Source organism: Antechinus flavipes, chromosome 2 (genome assembly GCF_016432865.1).
Source record: "Antechinus flavipes isolate AdamAnt ecotype Samford, QLD, Australia chromosome 2, AdamAnt_v2, whole genome shotgun sequence".
Classification (NCBI taxonomy): Eukaryota; Metazoa; Chordata; class Mammalia; order Dasyuromorphia; family Dasyuridae; genus Antechinus; species Antechinus flavipes.
In genome coordinates, this window is record NC_067399.1 from 610,085,741 (window position 1) to 610,113,414 (window position 27,674).

The 27,674-nt window shown below is 43.7% G+C and overlaps 3 protein-coding genes across 6 annotated transcripts in view; all 3 read left to right on the forward strand.

Annotated features, from left to right (window-relative positions):
- Positions 1 to 16,781, forward strand: part of EXOC6 (exocyst complex component 6) — a 200,616-nt gene extending 183,835 nt beyond the window's left edge. For 2 of the 4 annotated variants that reach the window (XM_051981659.1, XM_051981660.1), the window contains 2 exons: positions 453 to 565; positions 16,117 to 16,781. In XM_051981659.1, coding sequence (XP_051837619.1) covers positions 453 to 565; positions 16,117 to 16,571 — 568 coding nt within the window. In that variant the 3' untranslated portion in view covers positions 16,572 to 16,781. Of the gene's footprint in view, positions 1 to 452; positions 1,682 to 16,116 lie in introns of those variants that run through there. The other 2 variants (XM_051981661.1, XM_051981662.1) reach the window with 2 other exon arrangements.
- LOC127551699 (cytochrome P450 26C1) lies at positions 3,585 to 7,501 on the forward strand. The gene is made up of 4 exons (XM_051981664.1): positions 3,585 to 3,788; positions 4,136 to 4,360; positions 4,702 to 4,977; positions 6,974 to 7,501. Exons 1-4 carry the CDS (start codon positions 3,585 to 3,587, stop codon positions 7,196 to 7,198), a joined length of 930 nt encoding a protein of 309 aa, XP_051837624.1. The 3' UTR covers positions 7,199 to 7,501.
- Positions 16,782 to 21,234: 4,453 nt separating the features above from the next.
- Positions 21,235 to 27,415, forward strand: LOC127551698 (cytochrome P450 26A1). The gene is made up of 7 exons (XM_051981663.1): positions 21,235 to 23,514; positions 23,703 to 23,927; positions 24,098 to 24,388; positions 24,499 to 24,660; positions 25,394 to 25,528; positions 26,219 to 26,371; positions 26,622 to 27,415. The coding sequence occupies exons 1-7, from the start codon at positions 23,326 to 23,328 to the stop codon at positions 26,961 to 26,963; spliced, it is 1,497 nt and encodes a 498-aa protein (XP_051837623.1). The 5' UTR covers positions 21,235 to 23,325; the 3' UTR covers positions 26,964 to 27,415.
- The last annotated feature ends 259 nt before the right edge of the window (positions 27,416 to 27,674 follow it).

The window sequence follows — 27,674 nt, forward strand, 5'->3', positions numbered from 1 at the left end:
AAATAAAAAGAAAGGTCCATAGTCAACATAAATTTGCTTCAGTAATAAATTACAATGTGAGATTTACCACTAAAGCAAAAATTTTGATTTTAAATTTTCTAATGTTATTTTTCCTTTCATCTTGTCTTGCTGTGAATGTGATTTGCAGAGTCCATAGAGGGTATGTATTTTAGCACACTTTATGGAACTATTTTGGCATTGAATGAATAAACTTAAATATATTTATAATAGCTATAACATTTAAAATTATTAATATAAATGATGAATGGAGTTCAAAAAAATTAAACATTTTTGCAAGGAGCATGTGTTTTTTAAAAAGAATATTTTAAGCCTAAAACTTAGGTTAGTGTGAGAGAATTCAAAGCATGTTAAGCAAAAGCACTGATGTTTAACTTGAACTAGAACAATCTTAATTGCCTTTTTTCATTTTAAAAAAATTGTATATTTTCCAGGATGAAAGATACCAACAAAAAGAACAATATTTTTGCTCAATTCAGGAAGAATGATCGAGACAAGCAGAAGCTAATAGAGACAGTTGTGAGGCAGCTTCGAAGTTTAGTCAATGGTATGTCACAGCATACATAAAAGTTATAGCACTTTTCCCTTTTGATGCCAATTAGCCAATACTTCTACTTTACAAGCACTGGTCATGTTTTAGACATTTGGTTTGCTGATTACAGATATACTCTACAAAAAAGGATATTGATGAAGACTTATACAAAAAGACTGTAATAACTGTCATTTGTATATATTTTTAAATAATTGAATACTATTTTATATATGGTAAACAGTACATTGATGATTTTTTTCATCATCAGGAAAAGTTATGACTGTAAAATATAAAATCAGGTTAGTCAAATTGTACATTAAACAAATGAATTGTAAATAGGTTTTTCAGAATATATAGCCCTCTTGCAAGTATTTTTCTCTAGTTACATTTGAGTAACTTGTTTTTCATCAGTGCCTGGTTTCTAAATATAGTAATAATAATGCCTGATAGTATTCATTGTCATTTTATGACTTTTTGTTATATCTTCCTCGTTTTAACCTGGCAAATCTTTCTAATTGGGCTGTTTTTAAAGAGGATTGGAGAAATCTTTAAAAGTACCTGAAACCAAATTTGATATTTACTCAGAGTAAGAATATAAACTTTCTGTTGTACTTGGATGATTTCATTTAATAGTATTTGTGAAGAATTGTTTGGACTCTAATCTAAAGATGCATTTTTGTTTCTGTTCCTCAGGGCTAATCTTTCTAACTACACTATTTATAGCCAATTTCACTATAGGTTTTTTGATAGAATTTAAAAGAAAGGATAAGAACTAACAATCTAATCTGCAGCCTCTGCTGGTATGAATATGTTTGCACATAAAATAGTCACCACTGTGATCTCAGCAATGTATTCTCCCTATGGGAACAGAAAAAGTACAAGCCAAATGAACTGTGGAAAACATAAAAAGAATGTACATTTTGCTCTCTATGTTATCCATGGTCCAAAAAAATCTTACCCTTATTTTTTGAGAGAATGTTTCTTGCATTTCTTATCATGTTATGTAATTGCCTTTGCATTTTTTCTGGATTTGTGTTTATAAAAAACTTATACTTGACTGTAAAATGTATGTACAATCAATTTCTTGATTTTGTGATGAAATATTAAAAATGTTGAACAGGTTGTTGAAAATTTGTTGTTGTTATTGCCATTCATTGCTTTTGGAATATTTACGTTTATATAGGATAGCTGGAGTTGAATTCAGGAAATGCCTTCTTTTTTCTTTGATACCCACAAATAATATCCCCTTTTCAGCAGTTGTGTGAGGATAAAGCTGGAATCACTATTGAAAAATGGGCTTTTGTTCTCTTACTTATCTGCTACCTGAAAATATTCTGTGAAAAAAAATGTATATAATGGAGAACTAATGTGTCGGGAAATCCCCCTAAACAATAGAGTAGCAATCTGAGATGGGAGGTAGCAGGGGAAAAGATGCCATTTAAGATATTGATTTAAGTTCTTCCCTGGCTTCCTTTGGCCAGATATCCAGGCTTGAAGCTGAGCAGAGATAGTTCTTTAACCTCGAATGAATACCTCAGATGCCTCTCTAGCCCTCAACCAAGCAGCAAACCTACCCCAGCTTTGAGACAAAGGGACCTTGGATTTTGTTCAGAACTGAGATTCAGGGCTGGTATGTCATTATTGTATTCTGGCATAGTGTCCTACAACGTTACTGACATTTGATATGATCCCTGTTCTAGTGATTGTGGGAATATTAGGCGTAGAATCAGGAATGTTGGTGAGAATTCCTCCTTGTCTGATGTGGAAGTATCATGGGGGAATACCTGGAGTGCTACCAGGGGAGTTCCCTGAAGAACACCCCTTTTTTTTCTTTACTCCCTCAATGATATCTGAGAAACATACAGAAAAAAGTCCTGAGTGGGAAGCAGATGAACTTCATCAGAACACCAGGAGCAAGCTTTCTGAGCAGGAGTCTTGAAACTCTTGAAACAGGGACTGGGAATATGCAGTTATCCATCCTTCTAAAAATAAAAGGAAAAAAGTGCCTGATCTCTATTCCAAAACAATTGAGATTTTTGAGCAGTATCTTAGGAGTACAGATTTATTTCATATTCCCCAAGTCTCAGGCCAGAGCTAGTTGCTATTGCCTAGGCCTGAGTTTGACTGAAGTTGTATAATATAGTAAGCCCCAAGAGATCTGAGAAGCCAGAATCTGTTCTTAGGGGAGATATTCCGACTCCCCCCGACTCACACTGAGAGACAATGAGTGGGGGGGGGGGGGGAGGATCTAGAGTCAGCAAGGCTCCGCCCACCAGGAAAGTCAAACTGCCAATCTGCTGTTATTACCTGATGGCCCAGTCAGGCGCCTGTGGGGCCCCTGCTTGGGAGCTGTCACAAAAGCCTTCTATGAATTTTTTCGTCAATATATACACTCTTTCCACTGCCTCCAATCACCACACTTTGCGAGCTCCTTAAATATGCATAAAGACGTCATCCATGAAGGTGGAACGCACAGTAAAGAGCGATCCAGTCAGTGTGGTTAACAGATAAGAAAGACTGGAAGGTGCGTGTGTTTATTTTCGGGGACAGCTCATTGTCTTTATGATCGTTGGCAGTCCGGTGAGTTTCTCTTCTGTATCCCTTGTTTTGAGTGAGGTGAATTTCACTTGGTGTTTTCTGGGCGTTGACTTTTTAATCCTGCAGATAATTCTGCAGTTTTTTTTTTCTTTCAAATTCATTCAGTTGTTAGTGACTTTCACTGCTAAGCATCTGAAACGTAGATGGAGATCAGGATTAGTGAAAAGAAATAGCTAAAAACTTGGAGGGATTGTAGTTGGTTCTCACCTATTTCAAGAACCCTTGGATTACAGGTTGTCCTCTAAGCCTCGGGGTCATTTAAAGATAGATCACATCTGGGAAGGGTTCTTTGCATACATTCTTTTGGCTCCTTAGTTCTCTGGAGACCGATGCCCTTGCCCTTCCCTCTGCTCCAAGGGGCTCCTGTTCTTTTACACTCCGTGGTCCGGGTTCTGTGATCCTGCCCCAAGTGATTTCTCAATCCTGGAGGGAGAAAATGTTCCCACTGGGGATGAGCAGTCTATCCATGGTGGAAGCTGCGCTGACCGCCTTACTGTCCCTGGGGCTGCTGCTCAGTTTGGCACAACACCTCTGGACCTTGCGCTGGACTTTGAGCAGGGACCGCGCCTGTTCTCTGCCCCTTCCCAAGGGATCTATGGGATGGCCCTTTTTCGGCGAGACGCTGCACTGGCTAGTTCAGGTAAGAAGTCTTTTCCTTTCACACTGCATTCAGGGGAGACACGTTTCTCCCTGCTTCCCTCTCTGCTCTTCCTTAAGAAAAGCGGCAATATCCCTAAGCAAGCCCACGGGCTCGGATGTGCTCCATCCCTGGGGTGGGAGGCAGCCAGAAGGACTCATGTATGTCCTGTAGGAAGAACCTACCTTTTCGGAGCACTCTAACCGCCTAATGTGGAGCCAAGTCAAGGGATGAGGGCCTCCCACTCTAGTGCTTGACTTCTGCCGTTCTCTCCTCCCTCCACTGCCCCCCCCCCCCCCAGTCTTTTTGCCCCTACGATGCTCTTTGTTCCCTTCGCTTCCCAATCCTAGGGCTCCAGGTTCCACAGCTCTCGTCGGGAGCGCTATGGGACAGTATTCAAAACGCATCTGCTGGGCAAGCCATTGATCCGCGTGAGCGGCGCCCAGAACGTGCGCACCATCCTTCTGGGCGAGCATCGCCTGGTGAGCAGCCAATGGCCTCAGAGCGCGCGCATCCTGCTGGGCTCTCACACGCTTCTGGGCGCAGTAGGGGAGCCCCACCGACTGCGGCGCAAGGTGAGAGCTGGGGAGCTCAGGAGGAAAGGCGAAGCTCCTCGTCTCAGGGTAGGAGGCAGAGTGGAAAACTAGGGGACCTGATCTTTCGAGTTCTCTGCCTGGCATTTGTGGGGAGATCGGCTAGGAGACTGGCTGACTGAGGAGAGAGCAAGACGGGGGAGGCGGCTTAACTATGCGGCTTAACTATTCGACTTTCCCGAAAAGTAAGAGGCTAGCTGAGGGATGGCGCCTGGGGCTAAAATGGAGTCTTGGGGAGGGAATTTTTTTTTTTTTTTTGGATGCTGCTTGTCCGGGAGCTGGCCGACCCGATGGACTTTTCGCTCTACCCCATTCCGCTACAGATTCTGGCCCGAGTGTTCAGCCGCGCAGCACTAGAAAGTTATATGCCGCGCATCCAGACCACGCTGCGGAGGGAACTGTGGACTTGGTGCGGAGTCCCGGGGCCAGTGTCTGTGTACGCGGCCGCTAAGGCTTTGACCTTCCGTATCGCCGCTCGGATCCTTTTGGGTCTGCGTCTGGAGGAGGGCGAGTGCAATGAGCTAGCCAAGACGTTCGAACAACTGGTGGAAAACCTCTTTTCCCTGCCTCTGGACGTCCCTTTCAGCGGTCTGCGCAAGGTACTGCGACGCCCTCTTTTCCTTGGGCTAGGTCCGGCACCTGGCGTCCAGCGACATTGGGCGAGTCTTAAGAGGGCGGGAGAAGTGGAGTAGAAAGGGCCGGATAGCAGGTCCGAGCCGAGTTACCGGGGAAACCTCGGCCCACTTGAGAGAGAGATGTCTTCCTACTTTTCTTTCTCGGCCTTCATCCCGGGAGCATTCTGACCGTTTCCCTCTGCTTCTGGGATAGTGGAAGCCGGTTGGATTCTTTCCTTTGTAGAACTAACTCCCCACACTTCTCATCTCTACCCCCTTGAAGTTTTTGCTCTCCCCAAGGTGCCGTGAAAGGCAGGTCGCTGAACCTTTCCAATGGCATACTTGGAATTAGGAAGTCTTTCGAATTCTGCAGCAGCTGGTTACTGATTGTATGATCCTAATCAAGTCACTTTATCTCTCTCAGCCACAGTTTCTTCGTCTGTGAAAATAATAATAGAATCTGTGAGGTTAAGATTTAAAGCATTTTGAAAACGCTCAAGTGCTATATAAACCCAATCTATTATTTTAAAATTGAAATCTATAATCTCAGACGAGAATCTGTCATCTATTAAAAAATATTCCCAGGTACGGGAACTCCCTTCCAGCTAAATCTATTTACCAGCTTTTTCTGGCACTCAGTCCTTTTCCCTTAGATTTGTGGCTGGCTTCCCTCCTTCTGGCTCCCACTAAGTCAGTGTGAGGAACCTGAGATTTCTTCTCATTTCACTTGTTTTGGAAGGAACTGGGAAACAATTCCCCAGACATCAAAAGTAGCTATTGTGAAGACCTCTGGCCACAGGTAGCTGAGACCCCAAAATCCTGATCTGGCTCTTTTGGTTGGCTGGCCGCCAGGAAAGCAGCAAACTAAACTACCTCATCTAGAGATACAGAACACAGTCCCTCCTACTCTCCTTTGCTGGTTAATTATCTGATAAAATTAAACGGATTTTCTCTGAGAAGATTCCCTAGATTCCCAACTCCTATTGTGTGACTTGCCTGGTTTTTAGTTAGGACAGAATGATAACAATAATATCCGGCATTTATATAGAGTCTTTGAAGATTTGCAAAATACTTTATAAATATTATCTTATTTGAACTTTTAAGACAACCTTCTGACGTACATGATTATGTATCCTCCTTTTACAGAGGAGGAAACCCAGGGGTGGAATAGATTAAGTGCCTTCTTTATTGTTACATGTTAGTAAATATTAAGTCTGAGATTTAGATTCCCTCCTAGTCCAGCAATGCTATTCTTCCAGGCCAAGCTTTTCTAATAGTTGCAAATTTCATAATCTCTTTACTTAAATTCTGCAGTGTGCAATTGTAGCTGCTTTCCTGCCATTTTCATTACCCTACCCCTTAGCTGCTGGAGGGACCCTTCTCTACAAAGCAAGGCTTCCTCCATACTCATAGGACCTGCTAGGTCCTGCAAAGATTTTTGATGTTTTTCTCATAAAAAATCAGTATTTCCTCTTACTATTCACAATTAGGACCCATATTATTGCCTGAATTTCTGTTAAACTTAGGACCTAGTATGGAATCTTCATAGCTATTTTTCTTTTAAAGGCTAGAGAAACTGCAAGTTGATGGTGGGCTCCTTATATGGACCTTTCTTCCTCTGAGACATTTCTTCCAAGGCTTCCCACTCCTCATTTACTTCCCTCTTCATCCTGCCTTATTGGAATTGTTTGAAGGCCCAGTGTCAATTCTTTATCCCAGATTTCTCTAGACATTACCAGGATCTGAGATCTGAGGAGTTGGAGGCAGATCTTGGGTCTTTAAGAATGAAAGAAAAATTTGGGAAGACAGTAGCATGAGGATTTTTTTTCCCCCTTGGAAAAGAAAGCTATGGGATAGTCACCAATTCCTCTATTCACCAAAGTCAGATACCTGGTCCCACAAGGAGGCATGGAAAAGCTGGCATGGAGAGTGGTTAGGTTAGATCCCCTGTCAAGGCAAATGCATACCTACCTTGCCTTAGGGAATCCGAGCCAGAGACCTGCTACATGAACATATGGAAAAAGCCATTTTGGAGAAATTGCAGAGGGAGGAGCCTGGAGGACAAAAGGATGCTCTGGATTTCATTATCAACAGTGCCAAAGAACAAGGCTGGGAATTCACTCTGCAAGAACTGAAGGTATGGGGATCATTCCAGGGTTATAGATCCAGGGATCAAAGAAGGAAGTCTGAAAGAAGAGGGAGATAGGACATCATTTGAATCAGTAAGCATCAGTAAAGACCTCTTTAGTCTACTTTTTTTTTTTTTTTAATCCAGGAGAGAAATCTTTTTGACTGCAGAATAGACTTCACCTCAATTGCATTCCATATTGAAAATACTACATGGATATACAATGGAAATTGGAAAGGATCCATAACTATGTTGTCCAGACAAATGCTGAAATTCCCAAAGTTGTGCCTTCCCAAAGTACCAGGAAGTACTGTGTTCCCTGAAAATTTTTATCAAGGGCATGTACCCATTATCCCAGGAGCCCTATGTGTTTGGGTAGGTCTTTCCTTAAGAATAATCCATGCCTTTCTGGTCTGAAATTCTGAGGCAAAGAAAAAACCTAGACTCAAAGTTTCTGTTTCCCAGATAAGCTCACAGGAATGACAGAGAATGTGGAGTCTTTTTTCGGGCCAATAATAACATTAGCATAGTGCTTTACCGATATAAAATATGTTCACATTTTCATCTTAGTCTTATACTAAAACTGTTGGTTTCATTGCACAGGTATTAGTCTTTCCATAATACAGATAAGCAAATTGCTTAGATTAAGAGCCCAGATGTGGATTTCAGAATTCAGTTCGACTAAATATGTATTATATACTATGTATTATATGCCTACGAGGACTTGGCATCTCTGATCTCTCAAGTCCCCTCTAGCTGTGAATTTCTGAATCAATGACTTACTCAAGGTAGCAGCTGATAAGTTGCAAAGCTGGGGCACAAATACAGATACTCCTCCAAGTCCTGTCTTCTTTGTCTTAAACCATAATGCTTCTAAAAGGAAGCGCCATAATCATTTCTAGTCTGGTATCCAACATTCACAGGACTATATGCTGGAATGGACCTTGGGAGATCATCCAGTGAAACCTCCCTCCATTCAATTCTATATAATTCACCAATTTTTCTTTAGGGCCTAGTAGTTGTAAAACATTGGATTGGACTCCAGAAGATTCAAAGCAAAAATGGCATAGTCCTTGCTTCCAGGGAGCATTCTATGGAGGAGGAAACAAAGATGTTCAGATCAGTAGATTTTAAAAAATGCATAAAAAGTAAATGCAGAGTAATTTTTTTAAAATAACTTTTTATTGATAGAACGCATGCCAGGGTAATTTTTTGCAGCATTATCCCTTGCATTCACTTCTGTTCCAATTTTTCCCCTCCCTCCCTCCACCCCTTCCCCCAGATGGCAAGCAGTCCTTTACATGTTGAATGGGTTACAGTATATCCTAGATAAAATATATGTGTGCAGAACCGAACAGTTTTCTTGTTGCACAGGGAGAATTGAATTCAGAAGGTATAAATAACCCGGGAAGAAAAACAAAAATGCAAGCAGTTTATATTCATTTCCCAGTGTTCTTTCTCTGGGTGTAGCTGTTTCTGTCCATCTTTGATCAATTAAGGCTCTTTTTATCGAAGAGATCCACTTCCATCAGAATACATCCTCAAACAGTATCGTTGTTGAGGTATATAATGATCTCCTGATTCTGCTCATTTCACTCAGCATCAGTTCATGTAAGTCTCGCCAGTCCTTTCTGTATTCATCCAATGCAGAGTAATTTTAAGGAAAGGAAAGAATACTAGGTATTCACTAGGTAAAGTCAGGAAAGACCCCCCATAAGAAGAAATCCAAAAATCACAGTTGAAGAAGGATAGTATTCTGAGTACTGAGAATACTCCATACAAAGGCAGGATGGGATGGTGGGATGCCATATGTGGGGACAAGTAACTGGATCAATTTGGCTTGACTATGGTGTGTCTCGGAGGGAGAATTATGAACCTGGTCAGATGGCTTAGAGCCAGGATGTGAAATGTTTTTAATGTCACACAGGGGAGTTTTTCTTTTATCCTTTTGATTTTGTTTCTTGCTCAGAGAACCCAGAGAGACAGAAAAAGCAGGTAAGATTCATAGGGAGATGGTTGTCTTTTTCAGGATTATACAAGTTAGGTGGCAATTGAGGCTTTTAACTTCCAGTTCCATGCCTTTTTCACTGTATTTTGCTGTCAGTAAGGGAGAAGACAAGGCTAAATAGTCCAGATAGGATGTAGGCTTCTTGAAGTTAGAGGCTACTTGTTCCTGACAGTTAATTCTTGATTGAGTGACTCCAGTGCACATCATTCTGACTATAATATTTGGTTTTATTTCTGAAAATTTCAGACTCCTTGAAGGCAGGCATCATTTCATTATTTTTTGTCTTTGTCTCTCATAGCATTTAGCACTGGACTTGGCTAAGGGGCTTAAATAATACCTTTTAAATAAATTAAGTGACTAGATGGACTGAGATTTAACAGTATTGTGCCTAAAATAAACTATTTTGCTTGTTCTTCCTGAACTAAAACTGCAATTTTTTTAGATAGACTTTTGGAGATGTAAAAGGATTGGTTTATTTTATTCTTTCAATTCAAAAGCCACTTACTAGGTGTATCACTCTACATACAAAGGCTGGGTACAATAGCAGGATATGTGCAAATGTCAAGAAAGACTATAAATAGCACTTCACAAATGATTTTTCCAAGAACATACTGGTAATAAATGGGATAGCCAAGATTCAAACCCAGGACACTTAGCTTCGAATCCATGTATCTCTCCATTGTAGCACCTAATAACAGATCAAGAAACAATTATTAAGCACTTAATACACACATTAAGTATTGTGCTAGCTTATTGTCTTTGTTAGGAAAAATTAGAGATGGCAATGCCCTCTCTTCCTTTCCTCTTTCCTCAACTTCTCTAGAATCATTCCCACTTCTCTGAATTTTTTCCTATCCTCTTAATTGGTCTTTACACCATTGGGTAATCATAGCATTTTGCACTGGAAGGAAGGGGCCCTTTCTTCTCTTTAGGTGAGGAAGCCCATCAGAGAAGTGAAATGTTTTGGCCAAGGTCACACCTATACTCACCAATAACAGAACCAATTAAGTTTCCTAACTGTTCTTTCTACCATATTCTTTCCTCACCTTTCCCTCCAGGTCTATTTGGGAATCTGGGCTCTTTGCCTTACAGTGATTTTCTTATGCTTCCACACAGGAGTTGGAGCAGGTGGTATTGATGGCTGTTACTAAGACCAAAATGAAGAAAGGATATGGTTCTTGTTCATTTCTTTTTTTGATCTCATCTAATATCATCATTGGTTGTCATCAGAAGCGAATAGGAAATGCATCCTGACTCAGGTTAGAATCTAGGGAGGAAACACTGAGATTTGACCTGCCATCTAGTATACCAACTCCATTTTCTCAAGCTGGAAATATCAGAGCAATCCTTGACTCATTGGCATCCTGTATCCTTCCCTCTTTATATGCTATGTCCAATATCTATCTCTATAACCATAAAAGAAAAAGTCTAAGAGAAGGGCACAGCATAAAAAAGAATATTTTATATGAATGCATATATTTTAAAGCCAAAAAATTCCACTTGACATAATTATTTGTGATATCATGTTAGAGCAAAGATTTCTCCAGTAGACAATAACACACACGGGGCACAATTTTTAAACCTTTTCTAAAGGTTTAGACTTTAAAGTTCTAGGCAAGCTCTGCATCCTAGAAGTGCATTTCTTAACCATCTCTTCCCATTCCCACTGCCACTGTCCCACATAACTGCAAAGCCTAACAACTCTCCCATACTCCGGCTGGCTGCAATGTTTCCTTTTAATTATCCAGTTTGATTCAGTCAAATAAGCATAGATTTTGTGCCTACTCTGTTAGTGCTGGAGGTCCAGAATCTTCAAAGCCTTTAAGACACATTCAAAACTCCTCTACTTGGAATTTCAAAATCGAATACTGGAAAGAATACTGGATTTGGGATCAGAGGAGCTGGGTGAAATTATTAGCCAAATAACCGTCATAACTTCTCTGTGTTGTAGTTTCCTCAACAGCATAATGAAAAAGTTGTGTTAGATGACCTCTAAGGACCTTTTAATTTTAAATCAATGATCCTGGGATCACCAATTCTGCTATGGAGAATGTTCTAATCCTGATTCCCCCAAATACTTGCTGCTGAAGCCATTCTTTTGGCCTTAGTTTTCTCTGCAAACAAAATCAAGATGATAGATGAGATGATATCTAAACTTGATCTCTTTTGGTGCCGAGATCCAGTGTGATTCTTAGATAGTTGGTACATGTGTTCATCAATGAGACCCCTTCTGCTCCAGCGCTTTCAGGATATTTCAGTGTAAAATTTTTAATTTCTCTGCCTTTGCTCATGCAGTTTCCTTGCCTAAAAAAGCATGCCCTCACCTTTCTTTTATTCTCTATTGCTACATGGACATAGTTATGGCTACTTTCTCTGAGCCTTTGAGTAATTCTATTGATTGTTGCACCCACTACATTGGATATCAAATATTATTATTCAGCAGTTGTGTGTCTTCAAAAGTCCCAAACCAGACTCAGAACTCCTTTTGGACAAGGACTAAGTATTTTATTTCTTTTATATTTTCCACAGTTTCTCTTAGAAGCCTGAATACAATAGTTTAGCATGTACTTTTTGTATTAAATTAAATTGAATGCACAGATCAGAAGTTTAGAGTCAGAAGGAACCATTAAAACCAATTCCTTAATTTTATAGATGAGGAACCTGAGACCCAGAGAGGTTAAGTGTTTTGTTTCAAGTAAGAAGCGGAGGCAGAATAAAAATCAAGTCCTCTTATTCCAAAGCCAGCTCTCTGTCTATACCACTCTGGCTCCCAAACTGCAAAATGAAGTGCATAACCGAGTCATTTGTGTGATACATTTATGACAAAGATTTTGAAAATTTTAGTTTATTAAGTACCTATTCCATTGGAAGGCCTCGTCTGGGTGTTGGGTACAAGATTCATCTTTTCCTGAGCGTGTACACATTCATATGAATTTCCAAATAACTGAAACGTGTTTTTAACTTGAATTTAAATTGCTTTTGGTTTTCCCATCATCTTTAGTGGCTAAGCAGATCTGTTAAAAGCTTGCATTTTATCTAGGTAATAGCCTGGAAAGAATCTCAGTACAAAGATGTGTAGGTCTCTGGAACTGGCATAGAATGAATCTAGAAGTAAGCTCCCAAGCCCTTTGCGCTGCTCTGGAGGGCCTTGCCTTGTAGCCATGTTTGTTTTGGGAATTCTGATTGGCTGTCAGTTGCTTTTCCCCCTTGGGTATTAAGTTCATTCGGCCTAATGACATTTCCTTGTTGTCTGCTTAAGCTTCTGAATGAATCAACCACAAAGATAATAGGAAACCCGTTCTCTCTCCAGAAAACCTCCTGGGAAGGAGGTTTTGTTATTGTTTAGTCTTTTCAGTTGGGGTTTTCTTGGCAAAGATACGGGGGCGGTTTGCCATTTTCTGTCTGCAGCTCATTTTACAAATGAGGAAACCGAAGCAACTATGGCTAATTTAAAGTAAGCAACTTGCGCAGGATCACCTAGCTAGTAAAGTCTGAGGCCACATTTGAGCTCACTAAAATGAGAGTATCTGGTACCAGGCCCAGCAAAAAGCCAATTGTACCTGGTCATGGTCCTTAGAATCCCCATTGTATACTTTGTTCCTATGCTGTCAAAGCCTGGGTTTCCCAGTCTTTTCCCCCTTAAGTATGAAGGAATGGTGGCCCCATTAGGTGCTGGTTGCTAATATGGACAATCAGTTCAAGCAGAAGTGACTCACATGGTGTACTAATATTGCCAGAAGACCTGCTATCAGTCAGGAGTATACATTTATTAAGCACCTACTGTGTGCCAGGCACTGTGCTAAAACCTGGGAATACAAAAACAGGCAAAAGACACCTTCTTCTGAAGGAACTTATTGTGATGGTGTATGAAAGACATGTTTGGATATAATCAACAGAGGGAAGGTGCCAGCATTCAATGAGGCAGAAAAAGATTTTTTGCAGAATGCTGGAGCTTGAAAGAGGCCAGGGAAAGCCAGTAGGCAGAGATGGAAAGGGAGAGGATTCCAGCCATTGGGGGACGGTGAATACCATGGAGTTGGAGACTAATGTCTTATTTGAGGCCAGTGCCACTGGGTCTAGTAGTCTGTCTTCCCTAGTTGCTAGATGTGGGTGATCTGTAAAACAGATTACAATCCTTTCTTTTCCTACCTAAAAGAGGTGCTGTGAAGATCAAAAGAGAAAAGGATGAAAACTTTTTCTAATGTAGAAAGCCTTACACAAATGTTAGTTTCCTCATCTGTAAAATGAGGAGATCGGACTAGTCACTTCCAGGTGTTAAATTGGAAGCAAATTAGTCAAGGAGACTGCCTTTTATTTTGTTTTTAAAGTCTGTTTTCTTCTTTGTGAGAGCCTTTCCGCGGAGGGCTTGCCTATGTCCACCTGATAGTGCTCATTCTCTGATGCCTAGGAAATAGATCTAGATTTAGATCTGGACAGTTTCTTAGTGACCAGCTGTCCAAGCTTCGAAGTCTAGAAGCCTGAATTCGCCCAGTTTCCCATACGGAGAGTAAGTGAAGTAGCTGGGATTCGTACCCAGAGTTCGTTTGGGAAGGGGAGCGAGCGCTATTTCATTGTTGGGAAGAGGAAAAGACGAGAAACAGAAGAATCCCTAATTCTGAGCGGAGTCAGCAAAGACTGATCAGCTCACGGTGGCCAGATTAAACGGGGCTCTAGGGATCAGCTGGATGAAGAATAACCTTAAAATCTCGTAGGCATAGAAAAACTCAAGGCTTTCATTATATTATCTCAATTCAATTGAAATACAAATAAGAAAAAAAGGCCCAGCCCCAGGGAGGCGAAGTGAGGGAAATAAGAGCAGTCTGGGAGTAGTACTGTGGAGGTAATTTGAGGAGGAGAGAAAGCACAAACAATTTGGGCATCTTCAAAGGCTTTGGATAGGAGGTGAGGCTGCGAAGCATTCGGAGGGGAGGCAATGACAGGAGAATCCTTTCTTGCGTGGCAGAATCGACTGTTTTCCTCTAATTACTAAAATCCCAGGACTTTTTTTTTTCTAATTAATTGGATTTTCGTTCTGAAGAGAGATTCTATTATCATTCTTCCTTAAAACCTCACTACACAGTTGTGAGAAACGTCCTTTGTGAATCTCAAAGGGCTGTTTTATAGGCGAAGAGATTAGATAAACTGATCTGAAGACAGACATAGATAGGCAGACAGGAAAATAGTGATTTCTCTCTCTCTCTCTCTCTCTCTCTCTCTCTCTCTCTCTCTCTCTCTCTCTCTCTCTCTTCTCTCTCTCTCTCTCTCTCTCTCTCTCTCTCTCTCTCTCTCTCTCTCTCTCTCTCTCTCTCTCTCTTCTGTCTCTCTCTTTCTCACACACACACTCTCATACACATATACACACACTTTCTCTCTCTCCTCTCGTGTATATGTATCACCCACCCCCAAGGAGTTCTGGTTCCCACCGAGGAAAAAGTAAGACAACGAAGTTCCGGGAACGCGTGGGTCACACTAAGCGGGAGTACACCTGTTCACTGGGAACTAAAGCTTTCTCATGGCTGCCCTGCAGGAGTCAGCCATAGAATTGATCTTCGCTGCCTTCTTCACCACTGCCAGCGCGAGCACGTCGCTTCTCCTCCTCCTCCTGAAATACCCAACTTCCATAGAGAAAATCAGGCAGGAGTTGGCTTCTCACGAACTGAGCAGACGGTGTTCTTGCTGGCCTCCACCGGGCTTGCCAGGCTTCCCCGGACCGCAAAATGAACCGCTTTCAAGGGAGACTCGCCAAAAGGAGGAAAAACTAGGGGGTGGACCCGAAGTGAGAGGAGAGGCCAGCCCCCTCCTGCAGCGGCTCCCCATTCCCTTAACTCCAGAGTCGCAAGAGAATACGAGCCCTGGGAACGGCAGCCGCCAGTCTGGACTAGCGGACCGCGAGCGCTGCTGCCCGGGGCCCGAGGCGTTGAGTGGGCGGGAATGTGAGTGCGAGCCTGACCTCACCCTGGAGAAGCTAAACCGCCTTCACTACCTGGACTGCGTAGTCAAGGAGGTCTTGCGCCTCCTGCCGCCCGTGTCCGGTGGCTACCGCACCGCGCTGCAGACCTTCGAACTGGACGTAAGTGGCGCACGCCTAGCACCCTAGGACGCTGCGGTTTTTTTTTTTTTTTTCTTTTTTTTCCCGGGAGTAGGTGCTAGGTATGTACCCTAGCGTACATTTTTTCCAGCCCCGGATCTGTTCTGGTCGAGGCCTTCTGCTTGCTTTCTGCCGGGGCTATTTCAACCCTGGAATCTACAAACTTCTCGTTTCAATTGTTTGCGCTTTATGCACATCATCCCCCGCATCTACACATAATGCAAACCTAGAGCAAGTGTGACCATATGGCGACAGAGCAGGACTGGATGTCCCAAATCACCGTTATGAACGAGCCTGGCTGGGGCCAGGGCTTAAAGTCTCCGCTGTCTGAGCGTATTCCATAGCACCCATCCCCTAGAAAACAGGCTCCTCCGGTCCTTAGGCATCTTTAACCACATCATGGTGTGTGGGCACAATGCATCATCCGGGGTCGCCTGGCACCGGTTAATGACATGCTAATGAAATTTCCTAATATCTCGTTAATGAGAAATGATCGTGCACACTCTATACAGTCTATACAGACTTTATCCAAGAAGCACTCAATCACGCTAAAATAGATGATAATATGAATGGAAGTGGGGTTAGAATTGTTTAATATTCACAGATCAGACTCCATTTAATGCTCCGATTAAGATAAGGGAGACAGCGAATTATGAAGCTCCTTGACTGCAGCCTTCTACTGAGATGAGGTTCTCCCCCTTTTCCTGTCAGAAGGACGGGCGGGTGGAGTTCAGAGTTCAGATTTTCCTTAATATGTCCCCTCTCTCCGCCCCAAGGTAGGGCTCACGGAGTCTTCTTCCCCACCCTACTACCCCAACAGTCCACTATGCAGCGTGAATCTTCCCCGAGCACCTCAACCTTCTCCCGAGAACCGACCCTCTTCCTCCTGTCTCTCTACAGGGCTACCAGATCCCCAAAGGCTGGAGTGTGATGTACAGTATCCGCGACACTCACGAGATCGCGGCCGTATACCAGAGCCCGCCCGAGGGATTCGACCCAGAGCGCTTCGGCTCGGCTCGGGAAGAGCACCGAGCGGCTGGCCGCTTCCACTACATCCCGTTCGGCGGCGGCGTGAGGAGCTGTATCGGCAAGGAACTCGCCCAAGCCATCCTCAAGCTGTTCGCCGTGGAGCTGGTGCGTACGGTGCGCTGGGAGTTGGCCACGGCCAGCTTTCCCGATATGCAGACCGTACCTATCGTACACCCAGTGGATGGACTCCAGGTCTTTTTCTACCCACTCCCGCCCTCCTGCGGCCAGGAGCTTGTGAGCTGCTGACCTGCCTGCCTGAGCAGGACCTGGCTCAAGAAAACGACTCACTGCATCTCTTCCCGGGAGTCGTCACTTTCTGCCTTTAAATTCTACAACCTCCCTTTCTCTTCCCCCCCCCGCCGAGCTTGGTTCTAGACCTAAAAGGAAGGAAAATTCCTAAAACTCAATATCTACCCTCAAATTCGAGTCTCAGGGAAGACCCGAAGGACAGGGAATCCCTGAAGTCCTAAGGACAAGCAACTCCCAGAATTTAAGGAAAGGAGGCTGATTTCCGATCTCAGAGTGAATCAATACGGAGCGGGGGGGGGGGGGGGGCAAAGAAGGGGAGAGAAGGAGGGAAGGGGGAGAATTAAGGGAAATGGCAAGCGCTTCTGGAGAGCCGGGAGGGGGGCGAGTAGGGGGCTCAGCGGGCTGGATCTGTGCCAAAACGCTCCAGGGAAACATCGAAACGTCAGGGTGGGCGAGGAGTCCAGGCTTGGCTACATTCCTGCTCGCTGTGCTAGATTGTAGTTACTTAGTGCTTTCCTATATGGCTAGATACATTATAGCAACATTTCTCCATAGGCTAATTCATAAAGAATAACAGAAAAAAAGGGGGGGCGGGGGTGGGTGATTTTGGAAAACAACCTTCCATCTGGATAGAGACTTTTCAGCCGAATGTCTAGGAGCTGGAGCCTCTGGGTGGAACTCTTGCTGTAGGTTCCGTCCCATTCTCGGAGTCACTTTCCAGTCTTATTTATTCCATGGAACGGGAGGCCAGCTACTGTCTAGTAAAAGCTCCACTTTGAGCTCTGGTGGACCAATAGTGCCCTCACTTATTCTCTCCTTCAGAACAATTAGATATGCAGTCTTTAAGATTTGATTTGATATTTTTAGAATTTGTGGAATTTTAATCCACTATTCATTGAGGAATAGGGTTAATTGTCTTGGTTCAGAAAAGTCTTGTTCTTAACACATCCTGGCTGTGAGATTCTCCTGGAATCACTTTTCAGTGACTCAGATTACCAATTACAGAATTCTGAAGTCAGTGTAACTCAGTCCCACTTCCATCCCTGCAAAATTCACATTTAGGGTGGTTTTTAGATATCTGTGCTGAAAGGCCAAAGAATAAATTTTAGGTCATAGAGGATTTGGCTAAAAGATCAAATATAGGTGCTGTCGTTAGAGAACATTCTCCTAAATCTTGAAGGACACAGACTGGAGCAGCAAAAGCAAGTGGAGGGATTAGATTGAGACTCTTATTAGCCACATCTAGAGTACTGCACCATACCTTGAGAAGCTTACTCAGAAGTAAGATGTGGAACCAAGCCTTAGGGATAATGGGTCTGCCAGGCTTAGTTTTTAGGATTGGAAACTATCCCCAAATCAAAGGCAATTTTTGCCTTATCTTTAAACCTGGGAGATATTTGTTGCTTTGCTAGTTATTTCACCTAGGCTGATTTCATATCTCCAAAAAAGGAGAGGGGGGAGGATTAGATAAGACGATCCCTAAGGTACCTTCAGTTCTATTGTTAAATGCCTCTATAATAAAGAGTTGTTAGTCAACAAATATTTATTTATCTGGTGCCTATGATGTGTCAAGCACTGTTCTAAATATTGGGATACAAAGAAAGACCAAAGAAAGTCCCTGTTCTCAGTGAATTCACAGTCTAATGGGTTTGGGGTAAGGGAGAAGAAATGGAATGCAAATAGCTATGTACTAACACACTCAGTGGGATAAAGTGGAAGTCATCAATAAAGGCACTGGCATTAAGGGAGAGTCATGGGTACACATGATAGAAACAGAGAAGGAAGAAGGGAGGGAAAGTTTGCATTTTTTATTCACCTGATTCCCACCTCCCACCCCCAACTCCATCAAAGTAGGATATCATGCACTCTTGCTCAAAAGAACTTTTTAACTAGGAAGTTGTCAAAAATAAAAATGAATGCTAATGCTTTATATCATGAGATTTAGACAACAGACTTCCAGAATAGTTCTATTATTATTAATTTGATATCCAAACAATTTCTCAGAGAAGGAAATGTCCAAACTGACAAAGCCCACCATACTCTATGATATGACTGGACCCTATTAGGTAATATTCATATGCACAATATTTTTGCGCAGGGAAAGTATATTTTAAAATTTAGTCTGGGTCAACATTATATAATTTAGCAAACTTATCTATCCTCTTCTTTCTGAATCAATCTCGTTGAGGGTGGGGTTCCTTCCACAGAATTGTGTCACAATCCCAAATTGAAAAGAAGGTTTGAGTGCCTCCCATTTTATGGAAAAGGATGCTTCCCATGGAATGAATCTCAGTCCAATCCTTGAAAGGGATCCATTTCCTGGTTATGTACCTGGTCAACTGGTAAAAGACAAGGTAGTACTTAAATAGACAAGAAGTATTTTTAAAATTTCTAATTCTTTCCCCTTTTGTTTGACCCTATGCCACCCACCTTTCCTAGGGGTTTTCCCCTGAAGTCTGGAAAGGGCTTTAAGAGATATATTAAGATTTCTAGAGTGACAGGTAGGCGGATAAATGGGAAAAATGGTAGGCTTGGAATCAGAAAGCACCTGAGTTCAAAGCCAGCCTCAAGCACTTACTAGCAGTATGACCAAGCCACTCTGTTTGCCTCAGTTTTCTCATCTAAAAAATGGGGGAAATCATAGCATCGGTGTCACAGGAATTTTGTGAAGCTCAAATGTGATCATTGTAAAGCACCATCACAGTGCCAGGCATATAGTAAGAGTATTTATTATATGCTCCCTCAGAATCTGGAGAGTTGGTCTAGAACTAGCTTTGTTGCCAAGTTGCTGTGTGATTCTGGGCAAACCCTATTTGCTTCTCAGGGCTTTAGTTTCATCCCCTCTAAAAACAAAACAAAACCAAAAACGAGGAAAGGTGGGGGCTGAACTATTTCTGTCTCACAATCTTAGTTCCTCTTAGTTTAGCTAGGCTGATCTTGAACAAAAGATGATTCCATCATCAAGCTTGGTGTCCAGTCATTTCCAGCTTAAAAAGACCCACCAGAGTTTGAAATATACTAGTATGATCTATTTGAATCCAGAGTGGGTGGGTAAAGGACACTTCTGGCAGCATTAGAAAAGGACTTGTGACGATTTTTAAAAAAAGAACAACATTGTGTGTATATACACAATTTGTACACACATGTACACGTATGTGTGTTTACTCATATGCATGTGTATGTGTGTCTATATAATCTGCTCGATGTTGCCTTTGGACCACGGGCCTGACAGTCACTCCAGGAGTGTTCCCAGTCCAGCTCACACTCTATATAATTTAATACCAATCTTTTTCACAGCATCCCAAACGAACCTGTCACCCACCCAGTGGCCTGATATGGTTCTTAGATGTGACAGGTCAACCCAGGAAAAGGTCGGGCTAAAAGTCTGAACTGAGCGCTGTTGGCAGGTTGACCCTTTAGTGAACCAGAAGGAAGCCCCTGCCCTCCTGACCTTGCGTTTAAGGTAAATCTCTGTGGCCAAAGGAGGGGAAAGCAGTAGGCGGTGGGTATGAGTGTCAATGACTAACTTTAATTAGGGCAAGGACCGAACTGACCTATCCAAACGCCACTGGAGCTTTTGTAATCCCTCCTCTCCTCCTCCTCCCTCCCCCACCCCCCGCCCCAGGCGGAAAAGTCTTTCTGGCCGGCCGGAGTTCCGCAGCTCCTCTGCGTTGGCTCCGGCAGGTTTCCTCTCCACTTCATGATTTGTGCTGGCGGGTGGGGTGGGGGTGGGGGCAGGTAGGGTATGTTGTAATGGGCAGGGGGCGCTGGCTGCCCCCGTTTATCCTCGGTTTCCCAGGAATAATCTCGATCCTGCAGAACAACCGCCCGAATAACGCCCCAGCCACCCCCGTAAGCACTCGACAGATTTCTCCTCCCAGTCCCCTTCCTTTCTCTCCCCCCGCCCCAGTTTTGTGGAATAGTAACCTAGGAGTCTTGCCGAGAAATGGAACGAGTTTTTGTTTTCCGATCATCATTTGCCTCATCCTCAAAGTGTGATAGTTGGAGCAGCTCTTTGATCTAAGTTTCTTTCCGCTTGATAATTTATTGACCACTTTTCAAGATGGTTTAAATGGTCCCTTTCACTCTTTTGCAATGTAATCTTTCTTGTCGCATAGTGGACTCGATGGTCACAGAGATAAAGGTTTCCTGTGGCAATTATCGGCGTTTAAGCCAGCCTATCTCGTTATCTGACGGCCGGTGAACTTGGCTAAGTTGCAGCTCTGCAGAGTTCATTCAGATGTCACGGTCCGGGGCTGGATAGGTCACCGGCGGGTCAGCACAGAGGAATGGGAGAGGGCCCCGAGGTCACGCCCCTGCTAACCAGCTCACTTCCCCGGCCAGGAGACACCAGAAGATGGTCAACCCCATTAGCAGCGGTACAAACTCCTTGGCCAGAGTCTTTAGCTTCTCTTCCAAAGCCTGCCTGCCGGCCGGCCTGCCTGTGCCGACGAGGTATCGAATGGAAAGTGGTGGATTGGGACTGAATTTATACCACCCTCAGTTCCCAGACACTCAGAGTTTTCCGCAGATTTCAAGAAATGTGGAATACAACTAGCACAGATTGTTTTTCGTTGTCTTGATGATCTATTTCGTTGGTTGCTGTTCCCGCCATGTTAATCAAGAGAAAAGGCAAAACCTGCCCCAGTGTGCGTTGCCCCACCTAATCTGGTCTTTTGACTCAGGATTGTGCTGGACAAACGTACTTTCCTAGGCACTGAGGCGTTACTGCAGAATGGAGTCGGGGTGGGGGTGGGGGAGAGCAGGAGCAATGGGGCGTTTAGGGGTGAATCAGCACGAGGAGGTAGCCCGGGCGGTGCACTCCGCGAAGGGCCAGAGCGCACTCGGCCACAGACCTCTCCCCGCCCAGCGAGCAGCTGGTGAGCGGTAGGTTAGCATCCAGACGACAAATTTATTTAGGCCAAACGCTTATCATTAAGGAGCGAGAAGCTTTCTCCAACGTGGTAGTGCCTTGCCAAGGGGTGGTTTCAGAGGAGGAAAGAAGTATAACTCCGTAGGGTTTTAAACATTGGAATAGACACATTTTAGTTGTTTTTTTCCTTTGGGAGGGGGGCAGCGTTAGAAAGTGCATTGTCCAAAACAAGCAGAGCCTTTCGCTTTTGCCTGCAAGGCTCCAACAAAACCTGGCCTGGCTCAGTGATGGAGATAAGATGCCGAGAAAAGTCTCGTGCTCCAATTTACGCCAACTGTTGGGGTGATAGCGCGAAAAGGAGGCGTCCACCTCCTCAGCACTGGCACTTCTAGGTTTCCCTGAGAACTGGTCCCGCTGCACGCTCTGGGAACCCCCCACCGCGCGCTAGGAGGGCGGCATTACATCCTCTGGGGCTACGGGAGGATTGACCTAGGCGGGATAAAATCCCTGTGGGTGGGGCGGCCCGTAGAAACCGGAGGGGTGGGGCTAATGCTTCCAGGGACTGACTTCAAGAAGGTGACTGCCCTTCCTAATAGCCCTTTCTCCCCCCACCCCTTTTCGGATAGATTGAAGACCAGTTTGGAGGGGCTTCCTGGTCCCAGCTACCAAACATTTCTTCAACTGCTGCTCTTTCCAGGACTCGCACATCCACAGCTAAGGTGTGTGAATTCAGGGTCCTTGCAGCCCGATTTCAGCCCCGCAGAACTCGGGGTGGTAAATGGGGTGCTGACTGACTAATCTTGCAATTAACCCTCGCGGTTCCCCGCTAACCCGGTGGCTGAGTTCATTTTGGCACAGAGCCCTTCGAGGTTCTAATATGTTGCACGGAGAGGAGGAGTGATAGGCAATACACAGAAGGCCGCTCCACCCACTCTACTTTATATCCGGGCCGAAAACTCACGATTGTCCGCAGCTACTCGCCATGGAATTTCTAACCAAGAAACAAGTGGGAATGAGGGAGGAGAACCTGGGTCCCTTAAACCAGTTCAGCAAAAAAACAAAAAAACCCGCCTCCCTTTGGGCCTTGGTGGCAACTATAAAGGCTCCAAGATAACAGAAACGGCTTTCCCAAGAGAAATCCAATACACATGCTCGAAGGGTTTCCCCTATACGTCTCTCCTGCTACCACTAATTTTTGTCAGGACGCGAAAGATTGAAATCTCTCTCCTCTTCCATTCCCCTTTTACCGATCACCTTCCTTATTTCCCATAGTCCGGGAATCATCAAACTCTCCTTACAAAACTGCCAAAACCACAGACAAAATGAAACATGAAACAATAATGATGACATATAATTTCCACTGAGTTAAAAAGGTAATTTCTTCACACCAGTTATATTCCCTTTTTGAGCAGAAAAAAAAATGGCTGATTTATAATCCTGGTTTCCAAATCATCATATTGGTGACTGGGAGTGGGGGTGGGGGATTGTCTCCTTTGGGCTTTAACTCCTCTAGGGTCCGAGAGAGCAAGCTTCAAGAGGCTCCGGGCATCTAGTCATAGAGAGACCTGGGGCCGATCTAGAACCTGGAGCTTTTTTTTTTTTTTTATTGCCTAGCTCTCCCTCAAACCCAGTCGCGGGCGAATGCCGCTGCTCCCAAACTCCACGCTCCATTGTCTCAGAGGATCTTAACACCTTGTCCCAGGGAGATGGGCGGCTCCTTGGCTCTTCAGGGGAGCCAAAGAGGCGCAGCTGGGAAGCCACCGCCTCTATGCAGAACAAACAGTTAAAGATTTTGGGCAGCGCCTTGTGGGGGGAGGAGCCAGGGCCCCAATCCACAATTAAAGATGAACTTTGGGTGAACTAATTTATCTGACCAAGGTAAAGTGGAGAAGCTTATAAAGCCCGCGGCGGGGCTCAAAGCACGCTCTTTCGCAGGCGCAGGTAGAGACACCGCACCAATGGGTTTCTCCGCCCTGTTGGCGAGCGCGCTGTGCACCTTCGTGCTGCCGCTGCTGCTCTTTCTGGCCGCGGTCAAGCTCTGGAACCTGTACTGTTTGAGCACCCGCGACCGCAGCTGCCCGCTCCCATTACCCCCAGGGACTATGGGGCTGCCCTTCTTCGGAGAGACGCTGCAGATGGTATTGCAGGTAAGATTCTAACCCGGACGCTTCCTCTTCCCTTGGTTCCGCGAATAGTCAGGCGAGCGCTTGGATAGCCGCCGCCCTTCTCTCCCTTTCCCGATCCCGCCGGGACGCCCTGCTCGGTGGAGATGCTTGCCTTTACGCGCGCGGTGATCCGCGGCTTTATATCGCTTCTCTACTCCTTTTCCTCGCAGCGAAGGAAGTTTTTGCAGATGAAACGTAAAAAGTACGGCTTTATCTATAAGACTCATCTCTTCGGACGACCCACGGTGCGAGTCATGGGCGCAGAAAACGTGAGGCAGATACTTCTGGGGGAGCACCGTCTTGTGTCTGTGCACTGGCCCGCCTCCGTCCGGACCATCCTGGGCTCCGGTTGCCTCTCCAGCCTCCACGATTCCTTGCACAAGAAGCGCAAAAAGGTAAGACACGACTGCGGCGTGGCCACCCCGGGAGTCTCCTCCTCAGCCCTGATGGTTCGTACACAGGACCTGAATTTGCTCCGCTAGAGTAGAGGGGAAGATGGCTCTGGGAAGGTGGGAAGGGGAGGGGGCTCTCCTGAATCGATCGATCCCTATCTTCCGCCCTGCAGCTGATCATGCAGGCTTTCAACCGGGAGGCGTTGCAGTACTATGTGCCAGTAATGGCCGAAGAAATAAGAAATGCTTTGGAAAGGTGGCTCCAATGCGGCGACAGCGGCCTCTTGGTCTACCCCGAGGTGAAACGCCTCATGTTCCGAATCGCCATGCGCATCTTGCTGGGCTGCCAGTTGGACGATGCAACGGGCGGGGAGAGTGAGAGGGAATTAGTGGAAGCTTTTGAGGAGATGATCCGTAACCTGTTTTCCTTGCCCATCGATGTGCCCTTCAGCGGACTTTATCGGGTAAGGGCCACGTGTGGGCGCCGTGGAGCTGGACCAGGGCCGGCAGAGCGAGGGGCTCTTCCAGCGGCAATGTTGAGTCCTGCTGAGTCCCTCTCCCTCTTTCCGCACAGGGCTTGAAGGCGAGGAACCTCATCCACGCGCGCATCGAAGAGAACATTCGTTCCAAACTGAGAGGACAACGGGAACCTGAAGCCGGAGACTGTCGGGTCAAAGATGCCTTGCAGCTGCTCATCGAGCACACGCAGGAGAATGGCGAGAGGCTAAACATGCAGGTAAATAGCCGTTAGATGGCCTAGAGAAAAGGAGAGGGCGCGGACCCAGAGGTCCTTCCCTTCCTCCTCCAGGCAGAGGCACTCAAGACCACAGACTGGGAACTTTACCTCAAGCAAAGAAAGGGGCAGCTTATGGATTTCGGAGTTCGGACTACAGGTCCTTAAAGCTCCGCGCTGGCCGCAACCTGTGTATGCGTAGGTGGCAGCCTTGATTGAAGTTGCACGGATTTTAGCCATCACCGACCCCTAATTCCCCAAGGGGCAGCCATCTAATCAAACACATTTTATCCCAGGGAGCAACCCTCAAGCAACTACGGTTGAATGCAGCCTCAGGGGAAATATACCCAGCACTTTTTTTTTTTTTTTTAAGGAGAAAGTTGACCTTTGTAATAGTCCCAGGAAAGTGATTTCTGCCTTGGGTGATATGGGAAATAATCAGCATTTAGAGATCTCTAACGTTAGAGGTGTCTGGATTATAAATCCTGCTTTGGCTGAAAACAATAGGCTGAAATCTACATGCCTTTGGAATTCACTGTTAAAAAAAAAAAAAAAAAAAGGAAAATCAGTGTAAAGATGTAGTTGTAAGTCAGGAAAGTTGACTTTTCCCCAGACTCTTCCCCTCCTCACCAAAGTCCAATTTCCCTTCCCCTCCCCCACACTCCATTCAACTTAAGTTTTTCTGTGAGTATTTTCCTAAGGTACTATATATTTGTTCTCCTGAATCCTGCCGTAGGAACTAAAGGAGTCTTCAACTGAACTTCTCTTTGGAGGGCATGAGACTACTGCAAGTGCTGCCACTTCTCTGATCACTTATCTAGGACTCCATCACCACGTGCTTCAGAAAGTGAGGGAAGAGTTAAAAAGTAAGGTAAGGTGTGTGTTTCCATCAGTGGCCAAATGTATTCTCTTTTCTTCACTTCTCTAAAATTGTGGGCAAAATAGAATAGATTTATTATGGGAAAGAAACGGATCAGACCAGCTTTGTATAAAACTGGAAGATGCAGCCTTTCTATATTATAAAACAGTGTAAATGGAGTTTAAACTTGTTTATGTTTTGAGAACCTAATGCTTAAGCAAAACTGCTGTCAAACTGATCATCATCTTCTTTTTCTTCTCCTCTTCCTCTTCCTCCTAAGAAATCATCTTCTGGGTTTGTAAACTTTTCTTAATAAATTAAATTTTTCTCAAACTCAGCTTGGGGAGGAGGGGAAATAACAGGGCAATTTTAGCCACCCTAGCATTCATTCCCTGAATTTCAGTGGTAAATTCGCATTCTATATTTATATTCCAGTTCCACCTCCTTAGCTCACGAGTTGACTGCTGACTTTTCCTTGCAAAAGGATATACATTACATATATACATACATGTATAGATTTATAAATATATACATTTGCATATATGTAATAGGAATAGATTTGATGTGTGTGGATGTGCATAAATATACATACAAATATATATTTATATTTCTGTAAGATCCCACTCTATTAATGTTCACTTGCCTTTAACTGCATCCTAATTTTAATGAATTAATTTTCATCCCTGTATTGCTTTTTGATAGGGTTTACTTTGCAAAAGCAGCCAAGATGAAAAACTGGACATTGACATTTTGGAACAACTTAAGTACATAGGGTGTGTTATTAAGGAAACTCTCAGACTGAATCCTCCTGTGCCAGGGGGCTTTCGTGTTGCTCTCAAGACTTTTGAATTAAATGTAAGTTGCCTTTGTCTCTTGTCCTTCCTTATTTGCCCTTATACACCTCCCCACCACCACATTGAGTTAAATTCTTTTATGATTACAATGGATCTGTTGTTAAAACATCTATTTTGTATATCATAACTTGTTTGAAAGAGACTCATTTTCCTAACTTGCCCTAAGATTGAAATGGGCTATCATTTTCTTATTGCTATGACTTATGAGCTGAAGGTTACAGTTAGTTTGTCATCTTTTTTTCCTCCCACAGGGATACCAGATTCCCAAAGGTTGGAACGTTATCTATAGTATCTGTGATACCCATGATGTTGCAGACATTTTCACCAACAAGGAAGAATTTAACCCTGACCGATTTCTGTTGCCTTATCCTGAGGATTCTTCCAGATTCAGTTACATTCCATTTGGAGGGGGCCTCCGGAGCTGTGTAGGCAAAGAGTTTGCAAAAATTCTTCTCAAAATATTCATAGTTGAGTTGGCCAGGCATTGTGATTGGCAACTTTTAAATGGGCCTCCTACTATGAAAACTAGTCCTACTGTGTACCCAGTGGATAATCTCCCTACAAAATTTATGCATTTTATGGGTGAAATGTAATTAGTACAAACTCTACAGAACTTAGGAATTATTTGAAGTATACATAAAACTTTTTATGGTGTCCTCTGTTGATTAATATTATATTTAATTTGTAAATATATGTTATATAGTTATTTATAATGCTTGTAAAGTGTTTCTTTTTCATCCTAAATACCGTGGCTACATTTTTTAAAGTCCTAAAATGATGAATTTGTATAATTCCTAATTAAGATAACTTTCTGAAAGTGGCAGGTTTTTAAAAATATATTTAAAAATCTTATTGGATAGTTTATCAAGTGAATATTTGAGAGCTTATGTTTTGTGTTCATTGTGTCTTTATTTCTAATTGTATACATGTTTATATTGGTCATTGAGACATGTATTTTCTGTGAAAAATGTGATTCCGTGACTGTGTGTGTATGAGAGAGAAACAGTAAAAATAAATAAATAAATTGTATTTTAGTCTAAAGACAGTTCTGTTGTTGGTAATTACTTTTGCAGTAATGGTTCCCCCAAATGGGATTTTTATTTCTTCTAAATGAGTATCATTTCAGATTTGGTAGAGAAAGACCAAACTGAAAAACCCTTTGGAAAATCATTGCTATAATTCATTATCTAACCAAGTTAATCCAGTATTGCATGCCGATTTCACAAGTAGAATAGATAATATTGTTCAATAAAGTAGATCTGCCAGAAACACATATTTTTGAAGTTGAGGTTCTAGTATACTAG